At 53.0% G+C, this 27,982-nt stretch overlaps 3 protein-coding genes across 4 annotated transcripts; 2 read left to right on the top strand and 1 right to left on the bottom strand.

Moving 5' to 3' along the window:
* Positions 1 to 629: 629 nt before the first annotated feature.
* Positions 630 to 14,546, top strand: CAP1 (cyclase associated actin cytoskeleton regulatory protein 1). 2 transcript variants are annotated; one of them, XM_059488622.1, is made up of 13 exons: positions 630 to 684; positions 6,371 to 6,483; positions 6,686 to 6,786; positions 7,178 to 7,255; positions 9,466 to 9,609; positions 9,698 to 9,783; positions 10,281 to 10,386; positions 10,478 to 10,649; positions 11,524 to 11,699; positions 11,887 to 12,010; positions 12,113 to 12,195; positions 12,664 to 12,807; positions 13,171 to 14,546. In XM_059488622.1, exons 2-13 carry the CDS (start codon positions 6,390 to 6,392, stop codon positions 13,252 to 13,254), a joined length of 1,392 nt encoding a protein of 463 aa, XP_059344605.1. In that variant the 5' UTR covers positions 630 to 684; positions 6,371 to 6,389; the 3' UTR covers positions 13,255 to 14,546. The 2 variants fall into 2 exon arrangements, with proteins under 2 accessions (XP_059344605.1, XP_059344606.1); XM_059488623.1 differs by lacking the exon at positions 630 to 684 and adding an exon at positions 6,202 to 6,210.
* A 96-nt stretch (positions 14,547 to 14,642) lies between these two features.
* PPT1 (palmitoyl-protein thioesterase 1) lies at positions 14,643 to 20,790 on the bottom strand. Its single transcript, XM_059488624.1, has 9 exons — positions 20,682 to 20,790; positions 20,348 to 20,457; positions 19,479 to 19,606; positions 18,243 to 18,313; positions 17,458 to 17,560; positions 15,972 to 16,062; positions 15,781 to 15,879; positions 15,550 to 15,621; positions 14,643 to 15,239 (listed from the first exon to the last, which is right to left on the bottom strand). The coding sequence occupies exons 1-9, from the start codon at positions 20,779 to 20,781 to the stop codon at positions 15,117 to 15,119; spliced, it is 897 nt and encodes a 298-aa protein (XP_059344607.1). The 5' UTR covers positions 20,782 to 20,790; the 3' UTR covers positions 14,643 to 15,116.
* Positions 20,791 to 24,500: 3,710 nt separating this feature from the next.
* On the top strand, positions 24,501 to 27,355 carry RPL11 (ribosomal protein L11). Its single transcript, XM_059488670.1, has 6 exons — positions 24,501 to 24,532; positions 24,897 to 25,047; positions 25,372 to 25,478; positions 25,828 to 25,959; positions 26,306 to 26,416; positions 27,280 to 27,355. Exons 1-6 carry the CDS (start codon positions 24,527 to 24,529, stop codon positions 27,307 to 27,309), a joined length of 537 nt encoding a protein of 178 aa, XP_059344653.1. The 5' UTR covers positions 24,501 to 24,526; the 3' UTR covers positions 27,310 to 27,355.
* The last annotated feature ends 627 nt before the right edge of the window (positions 27,356 to 27,982 follow it).

Here is a 27,982-nt window from a genome sequence, read left to right as displayed (position 1 = left end):
GCAGGAAGCGGCGCCCGCGGCTTCTCCTCCTCCTCCTCTTCTTCCTCCTCCTCCTTGCCAGCCTGGCAACGTGTCCCAGCCATTACCGAGACAGCGTCCCGTTCCTTCCCGGTCAATGTCCCAACCCCTTTCGGGGACCCCAAAGCTCCTGAGGACCCCCCGTACCCCAGCAGCCCCTCCTGGGGGATGAGCAGCGCACCCGGCAGGGTCCCGGCTGACCCGGCTGGGGCTCTCAGAGCCCCTCAGCCCCTCGGTGCGACCCTGACCGGGTCGCGGAGCCCCCCAGCCCCTCGGTGCGACCCCCGGAGCCTCCCCAGCCCCTCGGTGCGACCCTTTGGGGGTCCCGAATCCCCCCGGGGGTCCCGAACTCGTGACCCCGCCCACACGTGAGACCACGCCCATCACCGCGCCCATCGCATAATAAACCGCGCCTTCAGTTCAATCCACCAATCGCAGGGCGGAATCCGCCCCGAAGCTCCACCCCTTTCACCACACCCCTCAACCGTTCCGACCACGCCTCCGCTCCCGCCGGCCAATCGCGTAGCGGCTGTCCCGAAGCCCCGCCCCCCGCGCCGCGCCGCGCAGCGCGCCGTGCGCACATCCGGCGCGCGGGGCGGGGGCCGGAAGCGGCGGGCGCGGCGGGGCTGGGCGGCGCCGGGAGCGGCGGAGCGGGAGCGGCCGGGGGTGAGCGCCGGGCACCGGGCACGGCCCGGGTCCCAGGGTCCGGGGGTGGGAGCGAGCGAGCGAGCGGGCGGCACCGGGCACGGCCGGGGATGAGGAGCTGAGGGTGGGAGTGAACGGCACCGGGCACGGCCCGGCTGAGGGTCCGAGGATGGGAGTGAGCGAGCGGCACCGGGCACGGCCCGGCTGGGGATGTGAGGGTGGGAGTGAACGGTGCTGGCACCGGCCACCGGGTACGGCCCGGGCTGAGGATCCGAGGGTCCGTGGGTGGGAGTGAGCGGTACCGGCACCGGGCACGGCCGGATCTGGGGGCGGTACCGGCGAGAGTGAGCGGGCACCGGGATCAGAACCGAGCACCGGGATAAGAACCGGCCACGGGGTCAGCACCGGGCACCGGATCAGGACCGGGCCCAGCCCCGGGAGCAGTACCGGGACCGCAGGACCGGGGCCGGTGGGCGGGAGAAGCCCCGGCCCGGTTGATGGGGGTGGATCCCCCAAAGGCGGCGGTTTGGGGTGAATTTGGCCCAGAACGGCGCAGACACCCCCGCAGGGCTCTCTCGGTGACCGGGGCTCACCGGGACGGGCAGGCGGGGCCGATCCGCTTTTTGGGGATTTCTGTTCTCCCACAGCCCGGGCTCCCTCTCCATCCCCCGGGCGGTTCCCGTTCCCAGCCCGTTGCCGGTTCCTCCTCTGTGTCGTGCCTGGGATGGGATCAACGTGTGATTCCAAAGCGTTCCGTGCCGGCCAAAAGGAAATTACAATAATTACTGGATTGTTTGGCAAATCCCGGGGTTCTGGAATCCCCCCAGGTGCCCTGAGAACCCAGGGATCCGCGGCATCGGGGCACTGCTGTGTGTGTCCGTCCTGTTCCTGTGTCCCTGCCATATCGCTGAGCTCTCTGAAAGCCAAAAATACCCCAAATTATCCATGCAGAGAGTTCAGCCGAGCGGGCCGTGCTGGGGTAGGCACTGAGGGATCCTGAGCATTCCCAGGCTCAATATCCCAAATTATCCATGCAGAGGGTTCAGTTTGTGTTGGGGCAGGCTCAGGATTGATGCTGAGCACTCCCAGGCTCAGCTGGGCAGGCTCAGAGGGATGCTGAGCACTCCCAGGCTCAATATCCCCAGTTATTAATGCAGAGGGTTCAGTTTGTGCTGGGGCAGGCTCAGGATTGATGCTGAGCACTCCCAGGCTCAATATCCCCAGTTATCGATGCAGAGGGCTCAGTCTGAGCAGTGCCAGGCCCAGGATTGATGCTGAGCACTCCCAGGCTCAATATCCCCAGTTATCGATGCAGAGGGCTCAGTCTGAGCAGTGCCAGGCTCAGGATTGATGCTGAGCACTCCCAGGCTCAGCATTCCCGATCTGCAGCTCCCTGCTGCGCCCAGCCCTGCTCAGAGCCCACATCCTTGGTTACCTCCCTGCTGGATTCATCACCCTGGCAGGCAGAGGAAGTGAGAGGAGGGTGGCAGCTGAGGCTGGCAGGCACAAACCTCCCGATTCAGAGGATTGTGCTGAAAACGGAGCCTTTGCTCCAGCGCTGAGCTTTAACCCCCTCTTAACCTGTGAGCAAAACACCAAATAACATTTCCAATGGCTTCAGGAGGGTTTGTTGTATGGGAAAGCTGGAGCAGGGGCCAGATGGATTTTTATTTTTTTTTTTAAAAGCACTCTTGGTTTTCTAAATCGAGTGGATCTGAAATAGCAGGAGCAGGCAGCACGGGTTCTGGCGCAGTGTCAGCAAGTATTGTTGGATAGAAACAGCTGAGATCTCTGTCCTGGCAGCTGCTGGGACCAGCAATAGCTGTCTTGTGTTCATGGCAGCTCCTGACCACTGGCTAAATTCAGGCTTTTGACTCCTGCCTTGAGGAGCTGAACTGTTTAAAAAAGAAAAAAAAAATAAAAATTCTCCGGGCTTTTGGCAGATATAAACGTTGGAAATCATCTGGTAGCTGATCCCCTGAGATATCCCAGTGTCAGCTCAGAAATAAACTGTGGTATGTTCCTAATTTAGTTGTCCCATCTTTATTTCTTTTGCCTGTAGGAACAGGAAGTGGCTGATGCAAATGTGGTGGTGCTGACAGCAGAGTGTCGGGCTCGCTGTGAGCACGGGCGTAGGTTTGGCTTGCTTTGCCTATAAAACCAACATTTGTGTCTTCCAGAACGTCTCAGGAAGGGCTCAGGTTCATGTGCTGTCTCAGGCAAGGAAATAATTTCATTTTTTCGGTGATTTTCTGAGAATTTGCTCGCTCTGAGGCTGGGACAGGCCAGCTCCTTGATGTTCCCCAAGCTCCTCTTGCTGGGATGTGCAGGGTTTGGGGTAAATGATGTTTTTAGCAATAAAATCCTTTTATTTATTGCTCTGCTCAGCCTGTTTGTGGCACAGCCTGTCCCAGGCTGAGATGGGAATAAAGGGCAGTTGATGGCTGAACAAATGTGCTGTGAAAAGGAATGGCCCCTCTGGCCCTGGGTGAAACTGTGTTTGCTGCTTCTGCTCCGCTGCTAATCAAAGTTCAATTGAATTGGAACGAGATTTAAATTTAAATCCTGTGTTGATGTCCTGGAAGGGAGAGCTGGGAAAGCCTCCCTCATCCATCTGGAGCAGAGCAAAAATGACTCCTGGATGATCTGTAGAACAAAAAGAAATATATTTTTGGGTGGTCTGTGTTCTCATCTTCCTCTTCAGAGAAGGGAAACAAAATCTGATAATTTGCACTGAGATATGTAAAGTCATTTTGTCGCTTTTTATTGAATTATTTTATATTTACAGGCCAGTAGACAAAACACTGTCTAGGTGCAGTCCTGTGTGCTTGTTTTTATTTTCCTTGCTGAATGTTAATCTCTGATTTAGGTACAGCTCAATCTTTTTATTTCCCTCCGTGTGGGTACCCAGGCAGCAGAAATAACTTCATCCACAGGGCAAAGAGCACAGGGAGGGTGAGTCAAGGGGAGGGACTGGCATCCAGGACTTTGGGTTGCCTGCACTTAGCTCTCGTTCTGCTGCCAATTTACCGACTGACTTATCTTTTAAGTTGCCCTAATGCCGCCCATTAAAAGGAAATTAAAATGAGTTCACCATCTGCCCGGCAGCAGCAGGTTTGCAGAGCTGCTGAGGGGCACTGGGGGTTGATGGATAAACAAGGCAGGACTTGTCAAATGAAGGGAGAGGGAGCATGGCAGTCCCAAGAAATGCTGATTTTGGGGATTTTGGGGTGTTAATCCCACCCAGAGCTGAGGGATGTGCTGCTCCTGCAGCTTCCTTTGCTGCCAGGGGTAGGAAGCAGTTTTCCATCTGGATTTTCCACCTGGTAATCCTGATCAGAGCTGCTGGGGTAGGAAGCAGTTTTCCAGTTCTCCATCTGGATTTTCTGCCCAATATTCCTGACCCAAGCTGCAGTTTGCCCCTGCTAGGGTAGGAAGCAGTTTTCCAGTTTTCCATCTGGATTTTCTGCCCAGTAATCTGCTCAGAGCTGCAGTTTGGGCAGTGGGGCTGATCAGATTAGAGCCTTGCCGGGGATCAGTGCTGCAGAGCTTTGTTTGAGTCAGTTTGATTGGAGTTTGAGTCAGGCTGGTTTTTCAGAGAGCTGATTTCAGGCACAGCCTGCACTGCTGTGTGCTGAGAACAGGACTGCTCTTCACAGCATTTTCAGATTGTTCTGCTCAGGAGACCACAGCTCTGTGCAGCCCCCAAAAACCTGTAAAAACAATAATAATTTGGTTGCCAATGCAGTCAGGTGCTTTGTTAAGTGTTAAATTTACCCAGTTTTAACTGGTGGCTTTCCTGGTAGTGCCAAGCAGAGGTGACAGTGGGGTTTAAAACAAGACCATGGGGCAGAGCTTGAACAGATTTCTCCTCCAGAGCACCTCTCTGGATGCCCAGGCCGTGTAAAATGTGATTTAAGTGTTGCAGCAGATGGGACTGAAGGCCAGAGAACAGATTCTGCTTGTGCTGGCAGGATCCACGTGTAAATCAGTTTGGAGAGATCACTGTGATGACATTTCCAGTGTTAATTTTCTGATGGCTGGGGAAAATACTGCTCCGGGTGCCTGCTGCCCTGTCTGAGCATGGCACAGCCACCCTGGCAGTGGCTTTTGGGGGAGAAATCCCACATTTTGTGAGCCAGCTCTGTCCTGGCTGTGCTCCCAGGGGAGCTCAGGTTTTTGGAGGGCTCCCAATTAAAGAGGCAGGGCTCCCAATGAAAGATGCAGGGCTGGAATTAAAGATGTAGGGCTGGAATCAAAGATGCTCACAGTCGAAGATGCAGGGCTCCCAATTAATGAAAGATGCAGGGCTCACAGTTGAAGATGCAGGGCTGGAATTAAAGATGCTCACAGTTGAAGATGCAGGGCTCCCAATTAATGATGCAGGGCTGGAATTAAAGATGCAGAGCTCACAATTAACGATGCAGAGCTGTTCATTGCTCTGATGCCGCAGTTTCAGCTTCTCTGGACTCTTTTTTGGTGTATCTGGAAGCCATCCAGTGGGGTTTGTGCACAGTGTGTGCCCTGGTTCAGCGCAAACAGAGGAGGAAGCTGCTTCTCTCCCTCCTCTCTCTGTCCCCGCAGCAGGGCTGCCTCTCCTGCTGCAAGGAGGGAGACAAGGGTGGAAAAAGGGCCTTGTTTGTCTTGTGACACCAGTGCTGGGCTCGTGACTAACGCTGGGTCTGCCCCACATCCTCTGGGAATGAGGTGAGAACGTGCACTCTGAAGCAGCGGGGCTGGGAGGGCTGGTGAACAAAAGCAAAACTCGCAGTGAGAACTCGAGGTTTCCTCTCGGAGGGGATCCAGGGTCAGCTCAGCTGAGCAAACGCTGCCTTCCTCTCTGGGGGTGTTTGGGGAAGGATCTCCCCCTCCAGACAGGGCTTTGAGCCTCAGCAGGCTGCAGAGGGAAGCTGTGCGCAGGCCGCCGTGGTGATTCATGCTGTAAAAGCTTTCTGATGAGTGCTGATAAGATAGAAATGCCCCAGTGGCCGTGCTGCTCCCTGCCTGCGTTCCCTGGGCACTGCTGTGCAGGGAGCCTGACCCGTCTCGTTGCTCGGTGCAGAGCAGCCATTAATGGAAAGTTTCTGTGACTTTTAAGACTTTTTCCAGATGACATGCAGCCAATGGCTGGCGTGCCCGGGCCTCTTTCCTGTGTGGTGGCTGCAGGGGAAGAGCCGGGGCTGTTGTTGCACAAGCAGCTCTGCTGCCTCAGCTCGTGCAGCTGCCAGGGCGCCTCAGGCTCTGTGCTGGGGTGGTGCTGAGCTCACGGATGCTCCTGGGAGCAGTTCAGGACTCCAGGAGGTCCTTGCAGATGCATTTGGAGACTTAAATTCACTACTTTTCACCTGGAGAGTGTGAGCTCCCAGCAGAGCAGTGACTGTGTGGGACTTTGGCCAGAAGCTGACTGCACTGAGAGCCTGGGCACGCCTTTGTGGTGTCACTACGAGGTTAGAAGGTGGAAGTTTCATGTGCTTACACATGTAAGGAGCCCTTAAATGGAATAGGAACTATTCGGGAGCGAGTGTGGCAGCAGCAAGAGGCTGTTGTGTAAGCCAGCTGTCTGTGTAATGGCAGGGTGCACTGCTGGCCATCCTCAGGGTGCACAGCCGGGCTGGAATGGTTCTCCTGGAACTGGTAGAGCTTGTAGCAGCCAGCCATAAACCCTGTGTGGCACCTGGGGATGCAGTAACTGCGTCCTGTTGTGCAGGTTGTGGACAGCAGCAGACATGGAGAGGCTGGTGGAGCGCCTGGAGAAGGCTGTGGAGCGCCTGGAGAACGTGTGCCAAGGCCCTGGCATGTGTGGGGATTCCTCTGCCAAAGGTGAGGCCCAGGGCACCCCCAGGGCACTGCAGAGCTGGCACAGGGCTCACTCTGGGGCAGCCAGGCTGGAGGGGGCTGCCCATGGAGATAAAAATTGTGGCTGCAGCACTTCCCCAGCCTGGGCTCAGCCTCCTGCAGGTGGGGGGTGCTGTGGCAGCCTGGGGGTGCTCCTGGTGATCTCTGTGCTCTGGCTTTCCCACAGGAGTGGCTCAGTACGTGCAGGCTTTCGACGCCCTTCTGGCCGGGCCCGTGGCTGAGTACACCAAGATCAGCAGAGAAGTCGGTGGGGATGTGCAGAAGCACGTAAGGACCCCGTTCCCCCTCTGCTCCAGGGGTGCTGCCTCTCCTTAGGGCTGCAAGGGCCAGATTTGCTGTCAGAAGCTGCATTCCTCTAGCACTGTGTCCCAAGACCTTTAGAACCCCTGAGGGTTCAAAGCAGATGCCCAGATAACTCCAGGTTGCCACCTACACACTCAGGGTGAACCAAACCTTCTCCTGGAAATCCTGAAGTGCCTGGCTGTGTCCAGACCTCCTTCAGGAGGCCTGAAAGCTCCCCAGCTCCCTCTGCTGAGGTTCCCCTGGGGATGGGTTCCTCCAGGAATGTGTTTTGGGTTGGTGTGGGTGGTTCCTCACAGCTGGGGTGGTTTGTTGTGTTTCACAAGGGAATCTCCCTCATGTTTGTGTCTGTCCTCAGGCTGAGATGGTCCATGCAGGCCTGATGAGTGAGAGGGCTCTTCTGGTGGTGGCATCCCAGCATCAGCAGCCAGCAGAGGTGAGTGTCCCTGTCCTGCTCCAGTTCCTCTTTTGGCCCAGCTGTGAAGGTGTTCACAGGGGTCCCAGGATGAGGGAAGAGATGAGGATCTGACTCCATGTCTCAGAAGGCTGATTCATTATTTTATCATATATATTATATTAAAACTATACTAAAAGAATAGAAGAAAGGATTTCATCAGAAGGCTGGCTAAGAATAGAAAAAGAATGGAATGATAACAAAGGCTTCTGTCTCAGAGTCTGAGCCAGCTGACTGTGATTGGCCATTAATTAGAAACAACCACATGAGACCAATCACAGATGCACCTGTTGCATCCCACAGCAGCAGATAATCAATGTTTACATTTTGTTCCTGAGGCCTCTAAGCTTCTCAGGAGGAAAAATCTTAAGGAAAGGATTTTCCATAAAAAAATACCATGGCTGCAGCCCAGCTGTGACAGCCCAGGTTCCCCCAGCACTCACAGGCACCCCTGACCCGAGGGCAGAGGTTTCTGATCAGGGGTTTCTGATTAGGGAATTTCTGATCAGGGGTTTCTGACCAGGCATTTCCCACACTCTGAGGGCATGAACTGCTCTGGGTTCTCCCCAATACTGGGCAGAACCCTGGATGTTGGTTCTGGGAGCTGCAGAGCTGACATTTCCCAGTTGTTACAGCAGCTGTGGGGCTGTCAGCTCCCAGCCTCTGTCTCCAGTTTCACCTGGCACCAGCTCTGCTCAATCAGTGCTCCCTGAGAAGCTGCAGACAGGAGCTTGTCTGAGCCAGGAGCCACCCTGGGATTTGTGGAGCTCCTGCTTTTCATTATGTGATGCTGCTCAGAGACTTTCAGGCATCAAAACTCCTCCAGGAGCAGAGCAGACACTTGTCTCTGCTGAATGGCCTCTGAATAATGGCCGGGCTTTTAGGATTGATTTGTCCTTAGCAGGTAATTTAACACTTTACCCTGGGCTGCTGCTTCTCAGCAGGATGTGTGCCTGAGAATCTGATCCTGAATGCATTGGCTCTTCCCTGCTGAGAACTGTATTTTCCTGAGCAACAGGATCCCACCTTGCTTTTCTCTGCAGTTATTATCTCACTCAGTCGTGCCTTCTACTGTTACATTGTGGGAGCTGGATTGCTGTGCTCCTTTCCTGTTCACTGCAAAATAGATCTGCATTTTTTCCCCCAAAGTCAGCGTTGGAGGGTTGCTCTGTTCCACCAGGCTTGCTGGGATGCAGCTCTGTGTAGCCTCTAGCCTGAGAACCTGCTTACAAATCCCACGGCCACGTTATTTAAATAAAGGATTATGAACAAAGAGCAGCCTTAATCTAGGGTAGCTCTTTGTGCAGGTTGTCTGGCAGGAGTCTAATTCTGGAGCAGCTGGTTTAAAATGCAAAATGTGTGAACTCTCAGTGCTTGTGCTGAAGAATTTCCCCATCCTGGGACTGGAATGTGCTGCTGGGCTGGAGCTTCTGAAAGTGTGGCCTGGCCAGCAGTGCTTGGGACCTCTCAGTTTTCATCTAAACAGAGATGAAAAAGCAGCAAAAGCAGAAGCTGAGGTTTTGGAAGGCAAGTTTTGCCCAAATTTGTCCCTCTCTGCTGCCACCAGCAGGAGACTCTCACTAAAGGAAGGAAAAGTTTCCTCAGAGGCATCTCTGGAAATGTGGAATTGGCTCTTTGCTGTCTCTGACCCCAGAGCACTTCTGGCACATCCAGTCAGCATTCCAAGGGAACAGCACACAGGAACAAACTTTTACCATCCAAGTAGTGAAGGATTGGCTCAAGAAATAGCTGGAATCCTCAAATGTGGCTTGGTGGGGGTGACCTTAGAAATTGCAGGGACTCTGGTTGAGGATGGGCTGTGGGTGCCAGCACCCCTTTCTCCGAGGGTTCATGGAGGAGAGGAAAAATTCCACAAACTGTGTTGGAACAAAAGAACCCAGGAAAGGCAAATGCTATTTCTGTCCTCGTTACTAACAAGCCCTGTCAGTGTCTCCTGGATTGAACATGAGTCACAGATCTTGGCGTTCTCCCACGGCGCCGATCCGATGGGAGCAATGACTTCAGCTGGAGGAGCTGACTGTGGGACCAGGCCTGGACAGGAGCTGCAGCAGCCACTGCTGCCAGCTGGAGTCTTGTTCTGAGTCCCCACCAGCTCAGCTGTGCAGCCATTGCAGAGCCATTCCAGTGCTAATTAATCTCTTTAATTGCCCTGTCCCCGTGTGTGTTTGCAGAACGCCTTCTCAGAGCTCCTCAAGCCCATCTCGGAGCAGATCCAGGCTGTGCAGAACTTCAGGGAGAAGAACCGTGGCAGCAAACTCTTCAACCACTTGTCAGCAGTCAGTGAGAGCATCCCAGCCCTGGGCTGGGTGGCCATGGTGAGGATTCCATGGGAAGGGAATTTCCTTGGGCTGCTCGGGAGGTTCTGGAGGGCTGCTCAGTGCCAACGTGTTCTCTCTGCCCTAGGCTCCAAAGCCTGGTCCTTACGTGAAGGAGATGACTGATGCTGCCATGTTTTACACCAACAGGATCCTCAAGGAGTACAAGGATGTGTAAGTTCACCTTTTCTCCCAGGGCTGGTGTTGAGCTTGGCCAGCTGGGGCTGTGTGAGTGTTCACAGGGGTCTGAGGATGAGGAAGGGATGAGGATCTGACTCCATGTTTCAGAAGGCTTGATTTATTATTTTATCATATATATTATATTAAAACTATGCTGAAAAAATAGAAGAAAGGATTTCATCAGCAGGCTGGGTAAGAATAGAAAAAGGAGTGATAACAAAGGCTTGTGGCTTGGACAGAGAGTCTGAGCCAGCTGACTGTGATTGGCCATTAATTAGAAACAACCACGAGTCCAATCCCAGATGCACCTGTTGCATTCCACAGCAGCAGATAACCATTGTTTACAATTTGTTCCTGAGGTTTCTCAGCTTCTCAGTAGGAAAAATCCCAAGGAAAGGATTTTCCATAAAAGATGCCTGTGACAGGGCTGCTCCAGCATCTGCCCACAGCCGCTTCCCTCAGCCTTTAATTCCTCGTCTTTGTGTTCTCAGAGATAAAAAACAAGTGGACTGGGTGAAAGCTTACCTGAGCATCTGGACAGAGCTGCAGGCCTACATCAAGGAGTACCACACCACAGGGCTGACCTGGAGCAAAACAGTGAGTGCTGCTGCAGCAGGGAGCCTGGGGAGGGTCAGCGGGGCAGGAGCGGGGCTGGTGCCAGCTCCTTTCCTCTTCCCTGCTCTTCCAGGGTCCTGTGGCCACAGCAGGGGCTAAAGCAGCCCCTGCCCCCCCGGCTGGGCCTGCACCCCCACCTCCAGGGCCTCCCCCTCCTCCTGCCCCCGTGAGCTCCAGCACGGACGACTCGGCCTCGCGCTCGGCGCTGTTCGCGCAGATCAACCGGGGAGAAGGGATCACCTCGGGTATGTGGGGGCTCAGCGAGGGAGGGACTGCTCTGCTGCTGCTCCTGCTGCTGCTCCTGCTGCTCCTGCTGCTGCTGCTCCTTGTTTTCCTGCTGCCCCTCAATGCACCTGCTTAAAAAAGACACAAAAACCCACCTGGCCCCACTCCGGGGCTGGCGCTTTCCCAGGGACAAATGTGTGGGGTAAATGTGGGGTAAATGTGGAGGGTAGCAGCCCTAGAAGGTTGATGAGTAGGAGGAAGATTATGAGGGATGTTATAGGGCTCATTTGTGTCCTTTTTTGTCTTGGGGTATTATTGGTTGTTTTGTGACTAGGTTGATAAACCATAGCTGGAGGGTTGAGAGTCAGTAATTCATTGATTGTCTAGGGAGGGAAGTGAGAGAGCTGGGAATGTTATTGAGATGAGGATTGTCACCCTCATCTGGCAGGTGAGGATTGTCCCCCTCATCATTGTCACCCTCATCTGGCAGGTGGAGCAAGGCATGAACTTGCAGCCGTAAACACCTGAGGCTGAGCCCTTTGATTCCCTGCATCTTTCTGGTGCAAAAAGTGCAATTTGGCAGCTGTTGTTTGCACAGAATTTGCCCTTTTTTGTGTTCCCTGGTGAGCACATCAGTTCAGGAGGTGCTGGGCTCAGGGCTTTTCCCAGCTGCAGAGTGGAAGAGCTGTGCCACACTCTGGTTCTGTGGTTCATGTTGTGTTCTTGTCATTATTGCAGCAGCATTTCCTGCTTCCTCCTTCCCTTCCTGTCACTCACACTTAGCCCCAGCCTCAGGAGTTTATTTGTGTTTTAACAAGTATTATCTGATGCCTGGTGTTTGGGGAGCTGCATTCCTGGAGGAGAGCTGGCTCTCAGCTTTGCCTTCTCTTGCAGGTTTAAGGCACGTCTCAGATGACATGAAAACCCACAAGAATCCAGCCCTGAAGAACCAGGGGGGCCCCGTGAGAAGCGGCCCCAAACCTTTCACTGCTCCCAAACCTGCCTGTAATGCAAACCCCTCCCCAAAGGCACCTCCTTTGCTAGAATTAGAAGGCAAAAAGTGGAGAGTGGTGAGTGCCTGGTGCTGGCAGGAGTGGGTTGGAGGGATGGGAGCTTTGGAGAAGCAAAGGGGGCTCTTCTGGAGAACTTTCTCCTGAGAGGAACCAGCCTGAAGGCACCTGATTGTTTTTAAAGGGATTTTCATGGATTAATTGCTCTGCATTCAGAAAATGAAGTGTGTTTCCCCTGCCTTTTCAGGAAAACCAGGAGAATGCCACTAACCTGGTGATCAGTGACACAGAACTGAAGCAGGTAGCATATGTTTTCAAGTGCACAAACAGCACACTCCAAATCAAAGGCAAGATCAACTCCATCACCCTGGGTGAGTGGGGAGAGCCCTGGGAGCTGCTCCTGCCTGCTGGTGTGTGTGTGCAGGAGCTGGGGCCTCCAAAACCTCTGTGCCCTGATCTGCTTTTCTTTGCAGACAACTGCAAGAAGCTGGGTCTGGTGTTTGATGACGTGGTGGGCATTGTGGAGATCATCAACAGCAGGGATGTCAAAGTTCAGGTGAGTAAAAGTTCTTGTTCTCTCTCCTGGCCCTGGAGCAGTTGTATTTCCAGACCAGGAGTGTGCAGCTGTGGAGAATACCCATGAAACACCATCTGTCCTTTGGGAAAGGGCTGACATTTGTGCCTTTGAGCTGTTTCAGGGTTTGGGTAAGAGCTGAGGCTCTGTGAGGTGGAAAGCACATTTGGCTGCCAAAGCAGGAGCACAGCAGCAGGGTTTATTCCAGTTCAGTTTGGGCATCTGATTTGGGATGGTCAGTTTGCCCACGTTTTGTTCTAAAGAAATCAGAGCAAGAAATTGGGGAAAATCACAAACAAAAACTTTGGATTTCTGCTAAAGATGGGAATATTTGAATCCTGTGCGATCGTCACGGGGAGGGCTTGGAGTCCAACCTCTTGCCTTGAAAGAAAACACCCCAAAAATGCTGTGGCTGTCCAGTTTAGGCTAATTGTGCTCTGGCCCTGCCAGGTCATGGGTAAAGTGCCAACGATTTCCATCAACAAGACAGATGGGTGCCACGTGTACCTGAGCAAGAGCTCCCTCGACTGCGAGATCGTCAGTGCCAAGTCCTCGGAGATGAACGTGCTCATCCCCACCGACGGGGGGGACTTTGTAAGTGCAGTCCTTTGGGAGGTGGAAAACTTTGTAAGTTGGCTTTGGAATCCTCCTGCAGCCTGCTGGGGGATGCAGGAGTTGTGTCTTGATAAAGCTCTGCAGGGAGTCTTGGTTACTGTGGGGTTTGGAGGTTGTGAATGATGATCTGATTTATAGAAGTAGCAAAAATACCTGTAAATAAGATTATTGCTGGTTTGTGAGAGCTGCTTATTTCTCAGGACCTCTTGGGGGCAGAACAGGCACCAGTGATGGTACAGGACAGCACAAAGCTGAGAAAAGAAATGCCTGAAGCAGTGGGAGTGGTTGCTAACTCAGCCATAAACTGATTTTTGACAACAATTCTCTGTTTTTACCCTCCAGACTGAATTCCCTGTCCCAGAACAGTTCAAGACAGTGTGGAACGGTCAGAAGTTGGTCACCACTGTGACAGAAATTGCAGGCTAAGCCGAAAAGCTCCAAGGCTCTCACCCTCCCCTGGCCCTGCTGTGGGACAAATCTGCTTTCAGATGATTTCTCTTAGATTTCTTGTACCTTTCTGCTCTCAAACTGCTTCTCTTCTACCCGAGAGACACAGCTGCCTGCCATCACTGAGGTTCCTGTGCCTGGGGCTTGGGGTAGGTGGTGGTTGTCACCTCTCTCAGCAGGAAGGTTCTTTTCTCTCTCCCCTTGTCCCATCTAACTGCACCAATCGATCAGAGTCTCGGTGAACTCCACAGCCAGTCCTGGCAGTTGGCTTTCAGAGTGTTGTTTTTGTATTGCCTTTAAGCAAAACTGGTCCACGTGAGAGGAATGTTGTCCCCTTTTTTACCAAGTGACAGTGTCTGTCAGAGGCCACAGCACCCAGCTGTCCTGGGCAGCTCCTGCAGGCTGCTCCCTCCAGCTCTCTGGAGCAGCTGCTGCCACCACAGGACACGGGAACGGTTTTGTCGGACCAAAGGCTGAGGACCTGGGCCAATTCCACCCTGATTTCTCTTCCATCATTCCCACTAGCTCAGTGCATTCCTGATTGTGCCATGACAGGAGGCTTTCATGCCCCAGTGCCACAGGAAGGCTGCAGTGGTGCCACCAGGGCCACCCAGCAGTCTGGCTGGTAGCTTGGAGCTGAGCACCTCTCATTCCATGAGCCCTCCACCTTCACAAGGCAACCTCTGCCCCAGGGCTTCCTTCCTGGAGCAGCTGAGCTCAGGTTCAGGCTGCCAGGATGGTTTTTCTCAAGCTGTGCCCTTCCCCAGAGGAAGGAGCTGCTCCATTCCAGGTCAGCAGTGCAGAGCTGTAAATACCAGAGTTGGATCAAGTCGGTTCATCACTCTCTTCCTCATCTGCAATCAGCCCCCTCTGAATCCTGTCCTTTTTCCCCTCCTGTTGCTTGGCTCTTTATTTTGGTGGAAGCTTTGTAGCCTCTGTTCCAGGGCCCTGGAGCAGAGTGATGGATCTCACAGTACTGTACTGACCCACAAAGGGAGCTGCACGTGCTTTGACCTTCATTTTTCCAACGCCTCGGGTGGCATAAGCATATCTGAAATGCATTTCTTCTGTAAAGTGTCAATGTTCTTTTTCTCTAGTACAAAACTTGCAAAAAACAAAAAAAAAGGAAAAATTATGCAATTTTTTTTTTTTATTTTGAAACTGTCCTGTGACTTGTACTTGTCTTCTCCTGAGGCTTGTGAAAAAAACCTTTCTTATGTACTTAAGATTATACAGAAGATAGAATAAAGTTAATGCCAACTTGCTCATTACTGTGGCTCTTGTATCATTTTTGAGGGGGACAAGTTCCCAGGAATACTTTCCCAGAATTTCCTCAGCTCCCCTCCAAACACAGCAGCTGTCCAAGCTTTTATTTAGTTAGTTAGATGGCAAGTTCTTTATTGATTTGTTGTACAAAAGAGCATAAACCAAGGCATTAGTTGAAAACTGTTCAAGCTGTTAATACTGCTGAATTCTAAACCCTCTTTATTTTCCCAGAAACCCCAAAATTTGGCCTTTTCCCCCCTGCTGAAGCAGGGGCTGTGACATGATTGCCCTGCCTACCATGAGAGTTTTGCTGATCCCTGCATTAGTGAGCTGGGTTAATGCTGCCTGCAGGAACAGGGGGTGGAGAGCAGCTCTGAGAACTGGGGTGGATTCACCAGGGCTGTGTCAGAGTCAGGGCAAGGCTCAGCCCAGCTGGGAGTGCAGTTCCAGCCTGGCAAAGCCCCCTGAACCAAAGCCCCTCTTGTTCCCCTCCCCGATCCCTGCAGGCCTGCATGCCCCAAGGGCTGTGCACAGTGGCTGGTGTGAGTTACAGTGAAAACCCTGCCCAGGGAGCTTCACTGCAGGAAGGGGAGGATGGTGCTGTCAAACCACTCTTCTGAGAAGTGCAGGTGATCCCCCTGCACCCCCAGGAACACCAACTTCCCCGCCTTGTCCATCTGCTGCAGCCCCAGGCGATCCTGTGGGGAGAATGGGGAGATTCCAGCTCTGCTCTGCTCCTCCAGGAGGGGAAAAGGGATTCCAGGAGCAAAGCTTGGAGCAGAGCTCATGAGGCACTGAGGGGACCCTGGGCCAGGCAGGAACCTCCAGAGTCACTCCCTGGGTTCCACCAGTGCCAGGAGTGGCTGCAGGGAAATGTCCCCTGCAGGGAAATGTGCCCCCAAACCAGCAGCTCCTGGCAGGGGAGGCAATGCCCCAGGAGTGACAGCAGCAGGGCTGTGGGACCCCAGGGACAGGAAAGGGGACACAGCAGAAGCCCCCAGCACTCACCTCTTTGTACAGCGAGGTCTCCTGCAGTGGGATGGTCTCCTTGGCTTGGCCACTTTTGTAAAACCCAAACCACTGCATAGAAATGGATAAAAAATGAAGGAGCAGCTGCTGAAGGAATGCCAGGAGCCAAGGGGGCTTCCAGGGCAGTGTCAGGCTGGGTTTGTGCCCAGGCTGCCACCAAAGGACAAACCAGAGACAAGGAAGCCCCAAGAGCTGCCCTGCCTTCCTCACCTCAGAGATTGGAGGGTCCACCATGGTATCATTGAGGAATTTCACCATCACAAACTTCTTCAGAGCCATCAGGTTCTTCTTGTAGGTCTCATTGATGCCCTGGATGGAAGCAGAACACATCCAAGCCACTGCAGAGCCCAGAGAGAGGGAAACTGCTCAGCCTGAGCCCTCAGAGGGCAGAGTGTCCTTACCCTCTCCTGGTTGATGTCAGCCAGGAAAATGCTGTTTTTCCTGTACTCCTCCTCCTTCAATGGGTCATGCCAATACTCTGCCTGCACCAAGCTGCAGAGGGGACAAAGCAAAGCTCAGCCTGGAGAGGCAGAGCTGCTCCTGAGCCTGCCCTGGGGTGTTTTAGTGTTTTTTTATTTGGCATGTTCAGTGTTTCATTTGTAGTCTTGTAATCCCTCTGTATTTTCCTCCCTCTGTCTTTAGAGTGGCACAGACTTGTCTTTTATTGTTATTCAGTTTAGTTAAGTGTCAGTTTGTTTGTTTGGTACCTACCTACTCCCTGCCGAGTTTCAAACCTCCTACCCCTTTCCCCAGAACCTTTCTCACTCTCCCTCAGTGTTGTATCCTTCCAAACCCATTAGTTTACTTAAGCTGTTCTCCTGCCTTGCAATCCTTCACTGGTGTACACATTGTATTCCCTGCCCTGTGTTCCACCCCCAGTTCTCCTGATTAAAGGCTGTATCCTCCCCTGAGACCTCCCCCTGTTTATAAGCTGTTGTTTGCCCTCACACTATGTATGCCTCAACTAAACCCCAGCCCCTGATTTTTTATCATGCTCACCTCATGACTCATTTTCTCTTCAATTATCCAACCCAAACTTCTGTCATTGGTATCAATAAATCCCCCTCTAGCAAACCACCCATTGCTCCAAGCACTTCCCCCTGAACCTGACCATGAACTTCAGCTTCTTCCACCAATTTTCAAGCCCGTCCTTCCTAGGAATCCCACTAATCCTCATCTCAAAACATTCCCAGCTCTATTACCACCCTCCCTAGACAATCAATGAATTACTGACTATCACAGACATCTTTTATGGAAAACTCTGTCCTTAGGATTGCTCCTCCTGAGAAGCTGGGAGGCCTCAGGAACAAAATGCAAACAATGGTTATCTGCTGCTGTGGAATGCAACAGGTGCATCTGGGATTGGTCTCATGTGGTTGTTTCTAATTAATGGCCAATCACAGTCAGCTGGCTCAGACAGAAAGCTGAGTCACAAACCATTGTTATTCATTCTTTTTTTATTCTTAGCCAGCCTTCTGATGAAATCTTTTCTTCTATTCTTTTAGTATAGTTTTAATGTAATATATATCATAAAACAATAAATCAGCCTTCTGAAACATGGAGTCAGATCCTCATGTCTTCCCTCACCCTGAGACCCCTGTGAACACCATCACAAGTAATCAACTCTCAACCCTCCAGGTACGATTTAACAACCTAATTACAAAATAATTAATAATACCCCTAGAGAAAAAAGTGTTGTTCTCAGTTTGGAGCCTGGGATCCAGGACTTGGGGAGTTTTACCATCAAATAAAGTTAAATAAAGTTAAATAAAGTTCCCCCCCAGGCCCGTGCTGCTGCCTTTTGTTTCTGTGCTGAACCCCCACTGGCAGCTGGGAGTCTGTGGAGCCCAGAAGGAGGAAAACTGGCAACACTGGGGATGTACTCACTGCTCCTGCACTGCCTTGCTGTAGGCCCCCAGGTCCAGGGTTCTGCGGATCCAGTCGCACAGGTGGGAGCTCTCCCCGGGGCAGCGAGGGAATCCATAAACCCCTGGGCAGGACAGAGCCAGAGCCAGAGCCAGTCACCAACCTGGGCCCTCCTGCTGCACAGGAGCCTCCTCTTGCACAGCAGGAGCACAGTCACCCCGGGGATCAGGCAGATTTTGGCCCTGCAAGATCTCACACAGCCCCTCCTGCCCTGAGCTGGGGCACAGATAAGGGATGGGGGTGCTGGGGGTTCCCCACTAATCCTCCCTCTCTGCTACACACAAACAGCTCCAGGAGCTGTGGGATTCTCAGGGCAGAGTATCTGGAATTCACTCTTAAATTCCTTTTTACAAGTCCCTCTCCTTGGGGCTTTGCAGGGAAATGTCCCCCCAAACAAGCAGCTGATTTTACAGTCAGCTTCAGGATGCTGACTGTAAAATACCCTCGTGACCCAGAAGGTTCAGTTTCACAATTTTCACAATTTCTGTAGGAATTTCCTCACAAAATAACTCATCCCAAGAGCTCCCAAGGTGGGTAAGAATCCTACCCAGGCAGAAGACAGAGGTTCCTTTCCACTGCCAATTAAGCAAGATCAAGATAATGAAATCAGCAAACACTAATTGGGCCAAAGACATCACCAGATCCAGCCAGGAACAAAGGGACAATTTAACTGGTGAGAAAGTGATCAGAGTCTAGGGAAGAGCCCCCAAAGGTGCCCAGGAGCTGTGCCAGGGGGCAGACACTACCTTGGTGCTGTCCTCCAACGGAGATGAGGCTGAGCATGGGAGGAGCAGGGCACCTCTGGGCCACAGCCCTCCTGTGGGGAAGAGCAAAGACAACACAAATTCACAGAATTCTCAGAATCACCGGGTTGGAAAAGACCTAAAAGATCATCAAGTCCATGCCCCAACCCCTCAGCTCACCCCTGGCACCCAGTGCCACATCCAGGCTTTGTCAAACACCCCCAGGGATGGAGACTCCAGCACCTCCCTGGGCAGAACATTCCAGAACTTTATCACCCTTTGTGTAAAAATCTTTTTCCTGATATCCAACCTAAATTTCCCCTGGTGCAGCTTGAGGCTGTGTGCTCTCATTCTGACAGTTCTGTGTGGGCTTGCCAAGGGACTTGAACCCTGCCTGGAAGAGCAGGAAAACAGAACCTGCCCCCTTGGAGCACTCCTGTGTCACTGTGATATTTTATGAAAAATCCCCTCACCAGGATTTCTTTTCCTGGGAAGCTGAAAAACCTCAGTTTCTTCATGTTTTCTCCTCTGGAATGTGGTCTGGAGATTGTTTATCCAAACATGTGAATTGTTTTTAATTAATGGCCAATCACAGCCAGCTGTGTCGGACTCTGAGTCTGTCACAGGTTTTTATTATCATTATTTTCTTGCCTTCTGATGTCTCCTTTCTCTTTCTTTAGTATAGTAATATAATATAATATAATATAATATAATATAATATAATATAATATAATATAATATAATATAATTAATGTAATTAATATAAGATATTATATGATATGATGTAATTTATGTAATTAATGCAATGCAATGCAATGTAATGTAATGTAATATATATCAGCCTTCTGAGAACATGGAGTTAATTCTCATCTCTCACTCATCCTGGGGACCTCACAACACCACAATCCTGCTTTCAGGAATTAACATTTTGTGTCTGCTGAGCACTTCTAAAGGGCTATAAATGAGGATCTGACCCCCCCAGAGCCCCTGGGCTGGAGCAGAGTGCAGACTTACAGGAACTGTGAGTCTGTGCAGGTTCTGTGTGGGCTTGGGCACTGCTGCAACACTTGCCAGGGGATTTAACCCTGCCTGGGAGAGCAGGAAAACACAACCCGCCCCCTTGGAGCACTCCTGCCTTTAGGAATTTAACATTTTGTGTCTGCTGAGCACTTCTGAAAGATCACAACGGAGGATCTGAGCCCCCCAGAGCCCCCGGGCTGGAGCAGAGAGCAGACTCACAGGAACTGGCCTCCCTGGGAGAAGCCCATGGCGTTGTAGCCGCGCTGCAGCTGCGGGTCCCGGGCCAGCTGCCCGCACACGTCGCTCAACTGCGCGTTGACGTTCATGAAGAAGCTGTTCTCCACGTCCTGGGGACCAGAGCAGGGTGCAGCATTTGTACCTGTGCTGGGGCTGCTCTGAGCCCTGCAAACGCATCGCTGACATTTGTGGTTTACAAAGAGGACCCGAGCTTTGACGGGACAGAAGTGAAATTCCTGTTCTGAGACTTCTCTTCACCTTCACTTCCCTTTCCCCTCCTGCTCTGGCTGGCAGAGCTGCCCCACGTGGGGCACATTTCCCCAAACTTCTTCTCAACTTGAATCCCTTCAGATTTTGTTCAAAAAATTAAAAATCAGAACCCAGAATCTCCAGAACCCAGAAAACCACCTACATTACACATTATTATTTAAAGAAATTCCACAGCACTACAAAATCCTGTCAAACCCCATGAAGGTGCAGCACTTTGATTGACTGTAATCAGATTGATTACACTGAAATAAATAAATGTTTGCAGATGAAGGAGCATGGCCAGGGATAAATCCCTGCCTCAGCACAGCCTCCCACGCGCTACCTGCACTGGTTGAGTGTGCTAATCACTGGATTTGCATATTAATCCAATTTAGGTCAGGGATTTGTTTTCCCCCAGTGCTTTTCTGCAGGCATTAGCTGGACTTTATCGGGTTCTACCTGTCAGAGCTGTTTACCTCAGCGAGAACAAAAATTGGCCGGGAAGCAGGGCAGGAATCCCGCTGGAATCCTGTTAGAAGCGCGGGCTGCAGCCCTCAGCCCCGCCCGCCCGCCCGCAGCCCCGCGGGTGACACGCGGCTCACCTGGATCAGGCTGCTCCCGATCTTGAGCGACAGGACGTAAATCCCGGGGATTTTCTTCTCCACCAGTTTTTTGATGTAGCCCATGCTCACCGGATTGCAGCAGCTGTCTCCTACAAGAGGGAACACCGGGATGCGCCACCACGCCACGGCCCCGAACCTCCACAGACAACCGCCAGCCCAGCGGCCACGGCACCGGGAGGGGCAGCACCTCCCGGTCCCCGCCGAGACCGGCTGTCCGGAGGAGGGGGACACCGGAACGAGCGCCCCTCGGTGCTGCCCGGTTCCCGGCCCAGCCCCGCCGCCCCCGCGGCCCTGGCGGAGGGTCCCGACTCACCCATGCCGTGCCAGATCACCAGGGGCGCGGCGGCGGCGGCGGGGCCCGGGCACAGCCCGAGCAGCGCCAGCACCGGCACCGCCACCCTGAGCGCCGCCATCTTGGCCCGTCACATGACCCGCCGGCGGCAATGGAGGGGCGGGGCCTGGGGGCGGGACCAATCAGGGGCGTGGATCCCGAATGGGGCGTGGTTTGGCGATTGGGGCGCGGTCTCGAGGCTCCCAGGACTGCGGGTTCGAGTCCCGCCGGTGCCGATCGCGCCCAGAAATCCCAAATTTGCCCAAATTTGCGGCCGCATCCCGCTCCTCCCGGGACACGCGGCCGGGAAAGCCACGAGGCCGCTGCCTGCGAGCTGCCCACGTGGCGCTGCATCCTCTGTGCCCTGCCGTGCGTTGGGAATGGGCTGGGCACACCCTGGCTGTTTCCTGCTCCGGCGGCGGGCGCTTGGCGCTGCAGCCGCCAGGAAGTTTTTCTCAGCGCCGAGGGAGGAGAAGCCTTCATCGGCCATTCAGCCCTTCCAGCACAGTGCTGTAAAGCACTTCCCGTTTCCTCCCAGGGGATGCTGCTCCCGGCCCCTCCCCGGTGCCTTGGCTGCAGTCCCGCGGTTGTTTTGGTCCTTCTCAAGTGGCCTTGGCAATAATCAGCGTGCCAGGGGCGGGCATCAGCACCAACACGTGGGTATCGCACGTCTCTGCCCTCCCTGGCACCACATCCTTCCCTTTCCCTGTCCCACGAGCAATTCCTGCAGTTCCTCTGCAATTCCTGCTCTCCCCTTTCTTCTGCTGGAAGTTAAGGGGCGAAATAAAGGCTTAAAATCCCCCCCTATTCTTGCAGGGAGGTGAAATAAAGGCTTAAAATCCCCCCCATTCTTGCAGGGATGTGAAATAAAGGCTTAAAATCCCCCCATTCTTGCAGGGATGTGAAATAAAGGCTCAAAATCCCCCCATTCTTGCAGGGAGGTGAAATAAAGGCTTAAAATCCCCCCCATTCTTGCAGGGATGATGCTAAGGGGTGAAATAAAGGTTTCAAATCCACCATATTCTTGTAGGGACATCCTAAGGGGTGAAATAAAGGTTTAAAATCCCCCCCATTCTTGCAGGGAAGTGAAATAAAGGCTCAAAATCCCCCCCCATTCTTGCAGGGAAGTGAAATAAAGGCTCAAAATCCCCCCCATTCTTGCAGGGATGTGAAATAAAGGCTTAAAATCCCCCCATTCTTGCAGGGATGTGAAATAAAGGCTCAAAATCCCCCCATTCTTGCAGGGAGGTGAAATAAAGCCTTAAAATCCCCCCCATTCTTGCAGGGATGATGCTAAGGGGTGAAATAAAGGTTTCAAGTCCCCCATATTCTTGTAGAGACATCCTAAGGGGTGAAATAAAGATTTTAAATCCCCCCATATTCTTGTAGGGACATCCTAGGGGGTGAAATAAAGGTTTAAAATCCCCCCCATTGCTGCAGGGACGTTGCTCAGCCCTCCAGGCAGCGCTCCTGCAGTGAGGGAAGGGACAGAAGCACATCCCTGGATAAAGCCAAACCTGCTCCCAGCAATGAAAGAAGAAAATTCCTTCCCTTGCAGTGAATCGAGACACAGAGCCCACCCCCTGTCGCAGAGAAAATGTGGTGGTGGCACCTGGCCAAGCAGAGCTGGGGACTGTTCTGGGGGCAGGGATGAGTCAGAGCAGGAAGAGCTCCCTGTGGGACCCATCTGGGCGGATCTGGGGATGGGGATGGGGAGAGGCAGTGCTGAGTGGGCAGCTCTGAGCCAGGCAGGGAAAGCTTCCTGAACTCAGCAGAGAAATGCCAAGGGAGGAAATGTCTCTGCAACAAGATGGGATGTGGCAATTCTTCCCTGGGAGGGCGCAAAGCCCTGGCAGAGGTGCCCAGAGCAGCCCCTGGATCCTGGCAGTGCCCAAGGCCAGGCTGGGCAGGGCTGGGAGCACCCTGGAACAGTGGAAAGTGTCCCTGCCGTGGCAGGGTGGCACTGGAGGGGCTTTGAGATCCCTTCCAACCCAAAGCACCCCATAATTCTCTGATTCTCCACGTCTGGAGTGGAGCAAAGCTCTCTGCTGCTGGCAGGAGCCAGGAGCACAGGATGGGATGGGCTCACACCATCAGTGGTCACACAGAGACAAAGGGAAGGGTGACACCCTGAGCTCTGTGCTGTCCCCCAGCACCCCCAGAGTGGCTGGGACAATTCCTCCTCCCTCTCTGCAGCCCTCAGCTGTCACCCTGATTTTTTAAGATTTTCCAAACCTTCTGATGTTGACATTCTTGTAATGAACTTCCTCATACACCTCCTGTAAATAACTGATTGTTTTGCATTATTTTTTTTTATGGAGGAGGAGAAATCTGATGGACTGTTGGTTTGTCCAGTGGAGAGGTGGCACTGTCACCCTGCAATCCACTGCCACTTTTGGGAAATCTGTAAATGCTGGAGTCAGAAAACAGAAAGTTTTTCTTCACCTGGAGAGCAGCAGTGGTGTCCTGTAGTGACACTGAGATTCTCTGATCTGGCAGACCATGCAGGCTGGGCAAAGGAGGGCCCTGCTGTGGAGAGGGGAGGGGGCACAGCACAGCACCCCCAGCCCCCTGTGCCCGTGGGGAGCAGCCCTGCAGCACAGGATTGCTCCTGGGTTGCTGGAATCCTTTGGATCCATGGATTGCTGGCAGCTGGAAGCCAGCCCAGCCTGCAGCTCTTTCCAGCAGAGCTGTTCCTGGATGAAGGAAATCCAGAATGAAGCAGCGATGTTGCTTTTGAACCAGAGGCTTTTCACACCCTCTGCACGGAGACTCCTGACAGGTTTTTTTTTCTCTCCTTAATGAGACAAGCTGATTATTCATTTATCCTTCATCCTCGCTTAGAAGCAACTGGGGCAAAAAATAATTGACGGCATTACACGGCCTTGGGGAGGCAGGGAAAGGGGATAAACAGGGAGAGCCTTGAGCTGCTGCCATCCTCACTGAGTGTGAGCCTCATTGAAGGCATTTTCTGCTCAGGATGTGGCCACTGAGGAGAAGCTTGGACTCCAAAGTGGCGTGAGTGAAGCTGAGTGCAGCAGGGAATGGGCTGGCAGCCTCCCAAGAGGATCCAGATCCCAGACTGAGCTCTTGAAACACACCAACACCTTCCTGAAAGAGTGAAGTGAAACTGGACTGCCTTCCCAGGTCTGCTTCAAGGAATTCGGGGCTGTGAGGATGTGAGAGGCTCTGATAACCACACTCGCTGGGAGCTGCTCCAATATCGAGTGCAGCATCTCCCACCAAGGCTGCTGCTGGGGATTTTATTTTGGCTGAGAACAGCCAATGAATTAAATGGTATTAAACTATAACTGCTCTGGGGATCTGAGCCTGCCTTCCCCTGATCCTTGCTCCAAGGAAGAATGAACTTTGGTTTGGATTTTTGCTAAGATATGTCTATGCTAAGTCAAGAACTTTTATTTCTTCTTTTTCTGTTGTTTTGGTTTCATGCTCTGCCAGTGAGGGAGCTCCCAAAAGAAGCTGGGGAGTGTAGCTAGGACAGCTGATCCCAAAGGAATAGCCCACAGAGGGAAAGTCATTCCCAGTATAGAACTTGACGTTCAGGAAGAGTTCTGGCATCAATCAGGGCTGGTGAACAACTGCATTGCGCATCACATGTTCGGGTTGTTTTCCCTCTCTCGGTTAATTGTAATTACTGTAAATATTTACCGTAATTACCGCGTTTGGCTTTGTTGTCAATAATGAGCATTAATTAATGGCGGTTGCCATGGCAACCCAGCCCTCCGCCCGCCAGGGGGCGCCGCCTCCCCGCGCGCTCCCACAATTCCCCGCGGCCGCGCCCCGCCCGCCTCTTCCCCGCCTCCATCATGGCGGTGAGTGCCGGGCCCGCGGCCCGGGCCGCCTCCATCCGCCGCCATCCGCGCTCGGCGGGGCTTTCCCGGGCGCGGCCCGTGCGGGCGGGAGCGGGGAAGGCCGGCGGGAACAGCGTGGGGCCGGGATGGCCGCGGAGGAGCCGGAGGAGCGGCTGCAGCCGTGACAGGCCGCGGTTCGCCCGGTGCGGGCGGCGCTCCCGGAGGGGCCGCGGTACCGGAGTTCGGGCTCGGCGGGGAGCGGGGCGCGGTGTCCGCCTGAGGAAACCTCTCTGCGGAGCCCCGGCGGAGCGTCCTGGGGCTGCCGGGGCGGGGGGCGGGAGCGGCCCGGGCAGCCCCGGTTACCCCCGGTGTGCTCTCTCCGCAGCAGGACCAAGGTGAGAAGGAGAACCCGATGCGGGAGCTGCGGATCCGCAAACTCTGCCTCAACATCTGCGTCGGGGAGAGCGGGGATCGGCTCACCCGCGCCGCCAAGGTGCTGGAGCAGCTCACGGGGCAGACCCCCGTGTTCTCCAAAGGTGAGCGGCTGCCCGGGAGCCCTGGATGTTCTCTCGGGTGTTTTCCGTCCTTCTCCCTGGGTGCCCTTCCCAGGAAAGGCTCCTTAAATCGGGAGAGTTGCTGGAGAATTGGGGAGATTCAATATTCAGGGATTCGTGCGCGTTTGTGCGTTTTAGTTCTGTGTCCAAACTCAGGCTGCTGCTTTGCCAGCATCCCTTAAGACAGAACGTGAAACTGCCTCCGTTCTTTGTGATTCCGTGAATTTTTTGGGTGTTGAGAAGCTCTGAATCCCCCGGGTGGGAATTCTCTGGCTGTCCCCTGAGTGTGAGTGTTGCTGCCCACAGCCCGGTACACGGTGAGGTCCTTCGGGATCAGGAGAAACGAGAAAATCGCTGTTCACTGCACGGTTCGTGGCGCCAAAGCAGAGGAGATCCTGGAGAAGGGGTTGAAGGTGAGGATTTTGGGCTGGATCTTTGCTTTGTGACAGAACAGAACTTTTCCTTTCTGCATAAAGGGGTGTGTGCTCTGAAATGCTGAGGTGATCCAGATCCAGGTCAGACACACGGGGTGAACTGTTCACACTGTTTATCTGGGTGGTGTTTCAGCCTTATTTAAGAACTAATTGGTGCAGCAGCTGATTTTTTGGGGGTTTTTTCTTTGCTGCTAGGATTTGGAAGTAAAATTTTTGGGATAAAGACTCAATAGCTAATGAGTGATTTGGGGGTCTGGTAGCAGTGGGCAGGAGTTTGAATTCTGCTTCCAGTCAGGAACAAAATAACCAGCAAGAACCAACGTTTCAGGTGCGAGAATACGAGCTGAGGAAAAACAACTTCTCAGACACGGGGAACTTTGGCTTTGGGATCCAGGAACACATCGATCTGGGCATTAAATACGATCCCAGTATTGGGATTTATGGCCTGGATTTCTACGTGGTGAGTATTCCCTGCTTGCTGGGCTTGGGGGAAGGCTCCAGAAGGAGCCTGGAGCGAGCACTGCCTCCCGTGGACTTGCTGGAAGATAAATTTGGGTTTTGTTGACATTATTTTATGAGATTCCCGGAGCTGCAATTCCATAAAATCCCTGATTTATTACAAATCTCACAAAACCTCTTCAGAAGCAAATCCTGTTGCTCTGACAGCAACTCCTGGGATAACACAGAAATGGCAGCAAGGCATCACTGCTGAGGGAACTCCCGGCTTCTGTCCTGGAAAAGTGCTTAGTTTAGGGAAGCAGGAAGCACCAGGATGAAGCAGAGCTGTTGTTGGCTTTGTCCTGCAGGTGCTGGGCAGGCCGGGTTTCAGCATTGCTGACAAGAAACGCAGGACTGGCAACATCGGGGCCAAGCACAGGATTGGGAAGGAGGAGGCCATGCGCTGGTTCCAGCAGAAGGTACAGTCCCATCTCCCTGGAGTATCCCAAGGAGCAGCAGAATGCTCCTGGGAAGGCTGCAGCAAATCACTGAACAGATTTTGAGTGCTGAAATTGTGGATTTTTGCTGTCCCTGAGCAGTAGAAGCTGCTGCTACTGAATAGAAATATTTTGCTTTTTTTGGGTGTGCTGAACTGAAGAGCAGCTCTTGGCAGGAGAGCTGGGAGGAACAACCAGCTCTTGTGTAAATGGCTCCCAGAGTTTTTGGGGTTTGGGGATCGTGAGTGAGGAGGCGGCGTTAGGATTTGTTGGTCTGACACTGCTCCAGGCTCAGCTGCCACACTTGGAGGATGGAGAGATCCAAAAATAAAACAAAATTTTGGCCTTATCTGTCCATAAAATGAATGGGAGCTGCTGAAAGCTGGTTTGGAAATCTCAGAGGTGGGGACTGCTGATAGTTTCTTGGGTTTGTTGGTTTTTTTTGGATAAAAAGTGTGGAGTCTGCCTGGATCCACGCAGGTCACAGCCTGTGCAGGGAGGCCTCTGCCCGATCTTGCTGAATTCCTGTTTCCCCATCCTGCCTGGCTGTGTTAATGTGGCACAGTTGCCCTCAGGGCCCAGATTTTGGGCTGCTCAGACCAGCCTTGGAGGGTGTGGCTGCTTTTTCCAGGGATTTTATCTGAGCACAGCCCCTTGGACATTCCAGCACAGCACAGGGGCTGCAGGAAAACTGCTCTGCCATGTCCATGTTGGCTTGGAATGACTCTGGTGATTCAGGTTTTCTGCACAGCAGCACTGTACTTTTACCTGATGGTGATTTCTCACTGTACTTTTACCTGATGGTGATTTCTCACTTGTTCTTTTTTTTTCTTTTCCCCTCACAGTATGATGGCATCATCCTTCCTGGTAAATGAGCAGTTCCTGTTGCCAGAGAAGTAAATGAATTTTTCTAACCCCTAACTTGTGTTGTGAATTTTGTGGGGAAGCTGATGGGAATGAGGGTCCTTCACTAGTATGATTTGGCTTTTTTTCCCCTTTTTGTATTTTCCAATCCATGCTGCAATCCAGTGCTGCAGGCTGGGGAGCAAAGCTCTTCTGTATCTGCATTCCCTGCTTAAGCTTTGAGATGGAGGCAGCTCAGGGGACAGTTTCCAAGCTCCCAAAGTTTGCAGTGACCCCAAGCATCAGTGTGCCTCCTCAGCCAGCTGTCCCACACCCCTGAGCTCTGTCCTTCCTGCAGGTGGGTTCAGTCACAGCCAACTCCCAGCCAGCCTGCAAAATACCTGGGCACTGCTGCTCCAGGCACTCCATTGCTGCTGCTAATTCCTCCAGCCCTGATTTAGAAAGCAACAAAGGCTTTTTCCCCATTTTCCATTATTCAGCAGGTCCCAGCGCCACACAAGGTCTCTGCTGGTGCTGCCAGGTGTGTCCTGGCTCTGTGTGACTCACACACAGGCTGGGGCTGCTCTTACCTTGCTCTCAGACAGGTTTGTCCAGGGGGAAGCTCTGCCTAGTACCAGCATTTGTAAGTTGAGGCACAGAGACCCTCAGCTTTCCTCATACAACACCCTCTTCCCTCCTCCCAGC

This window comes from Ammospiza nelsoni, chromosome 25 (assembly GCF_027579445.1).
Source record: "Ammospiza nelsoni isolate bAmmNel1 chromosome 25, bAmmNel1.pri, whole genome shotgun sequence".
Taxonomy (NCBI): domain Eukaryota; kingdom Metazoa; phylum Chordata; class Aves; order Passeriformes; family Passerellidae; genus Ammospiza; species Ammospiza nelsoni.
The sequence above is the reverse complement of the archived record's forward strand: the minus strand, read 5'-3'. Positions and strand labels throughout refer to the sequence as shown.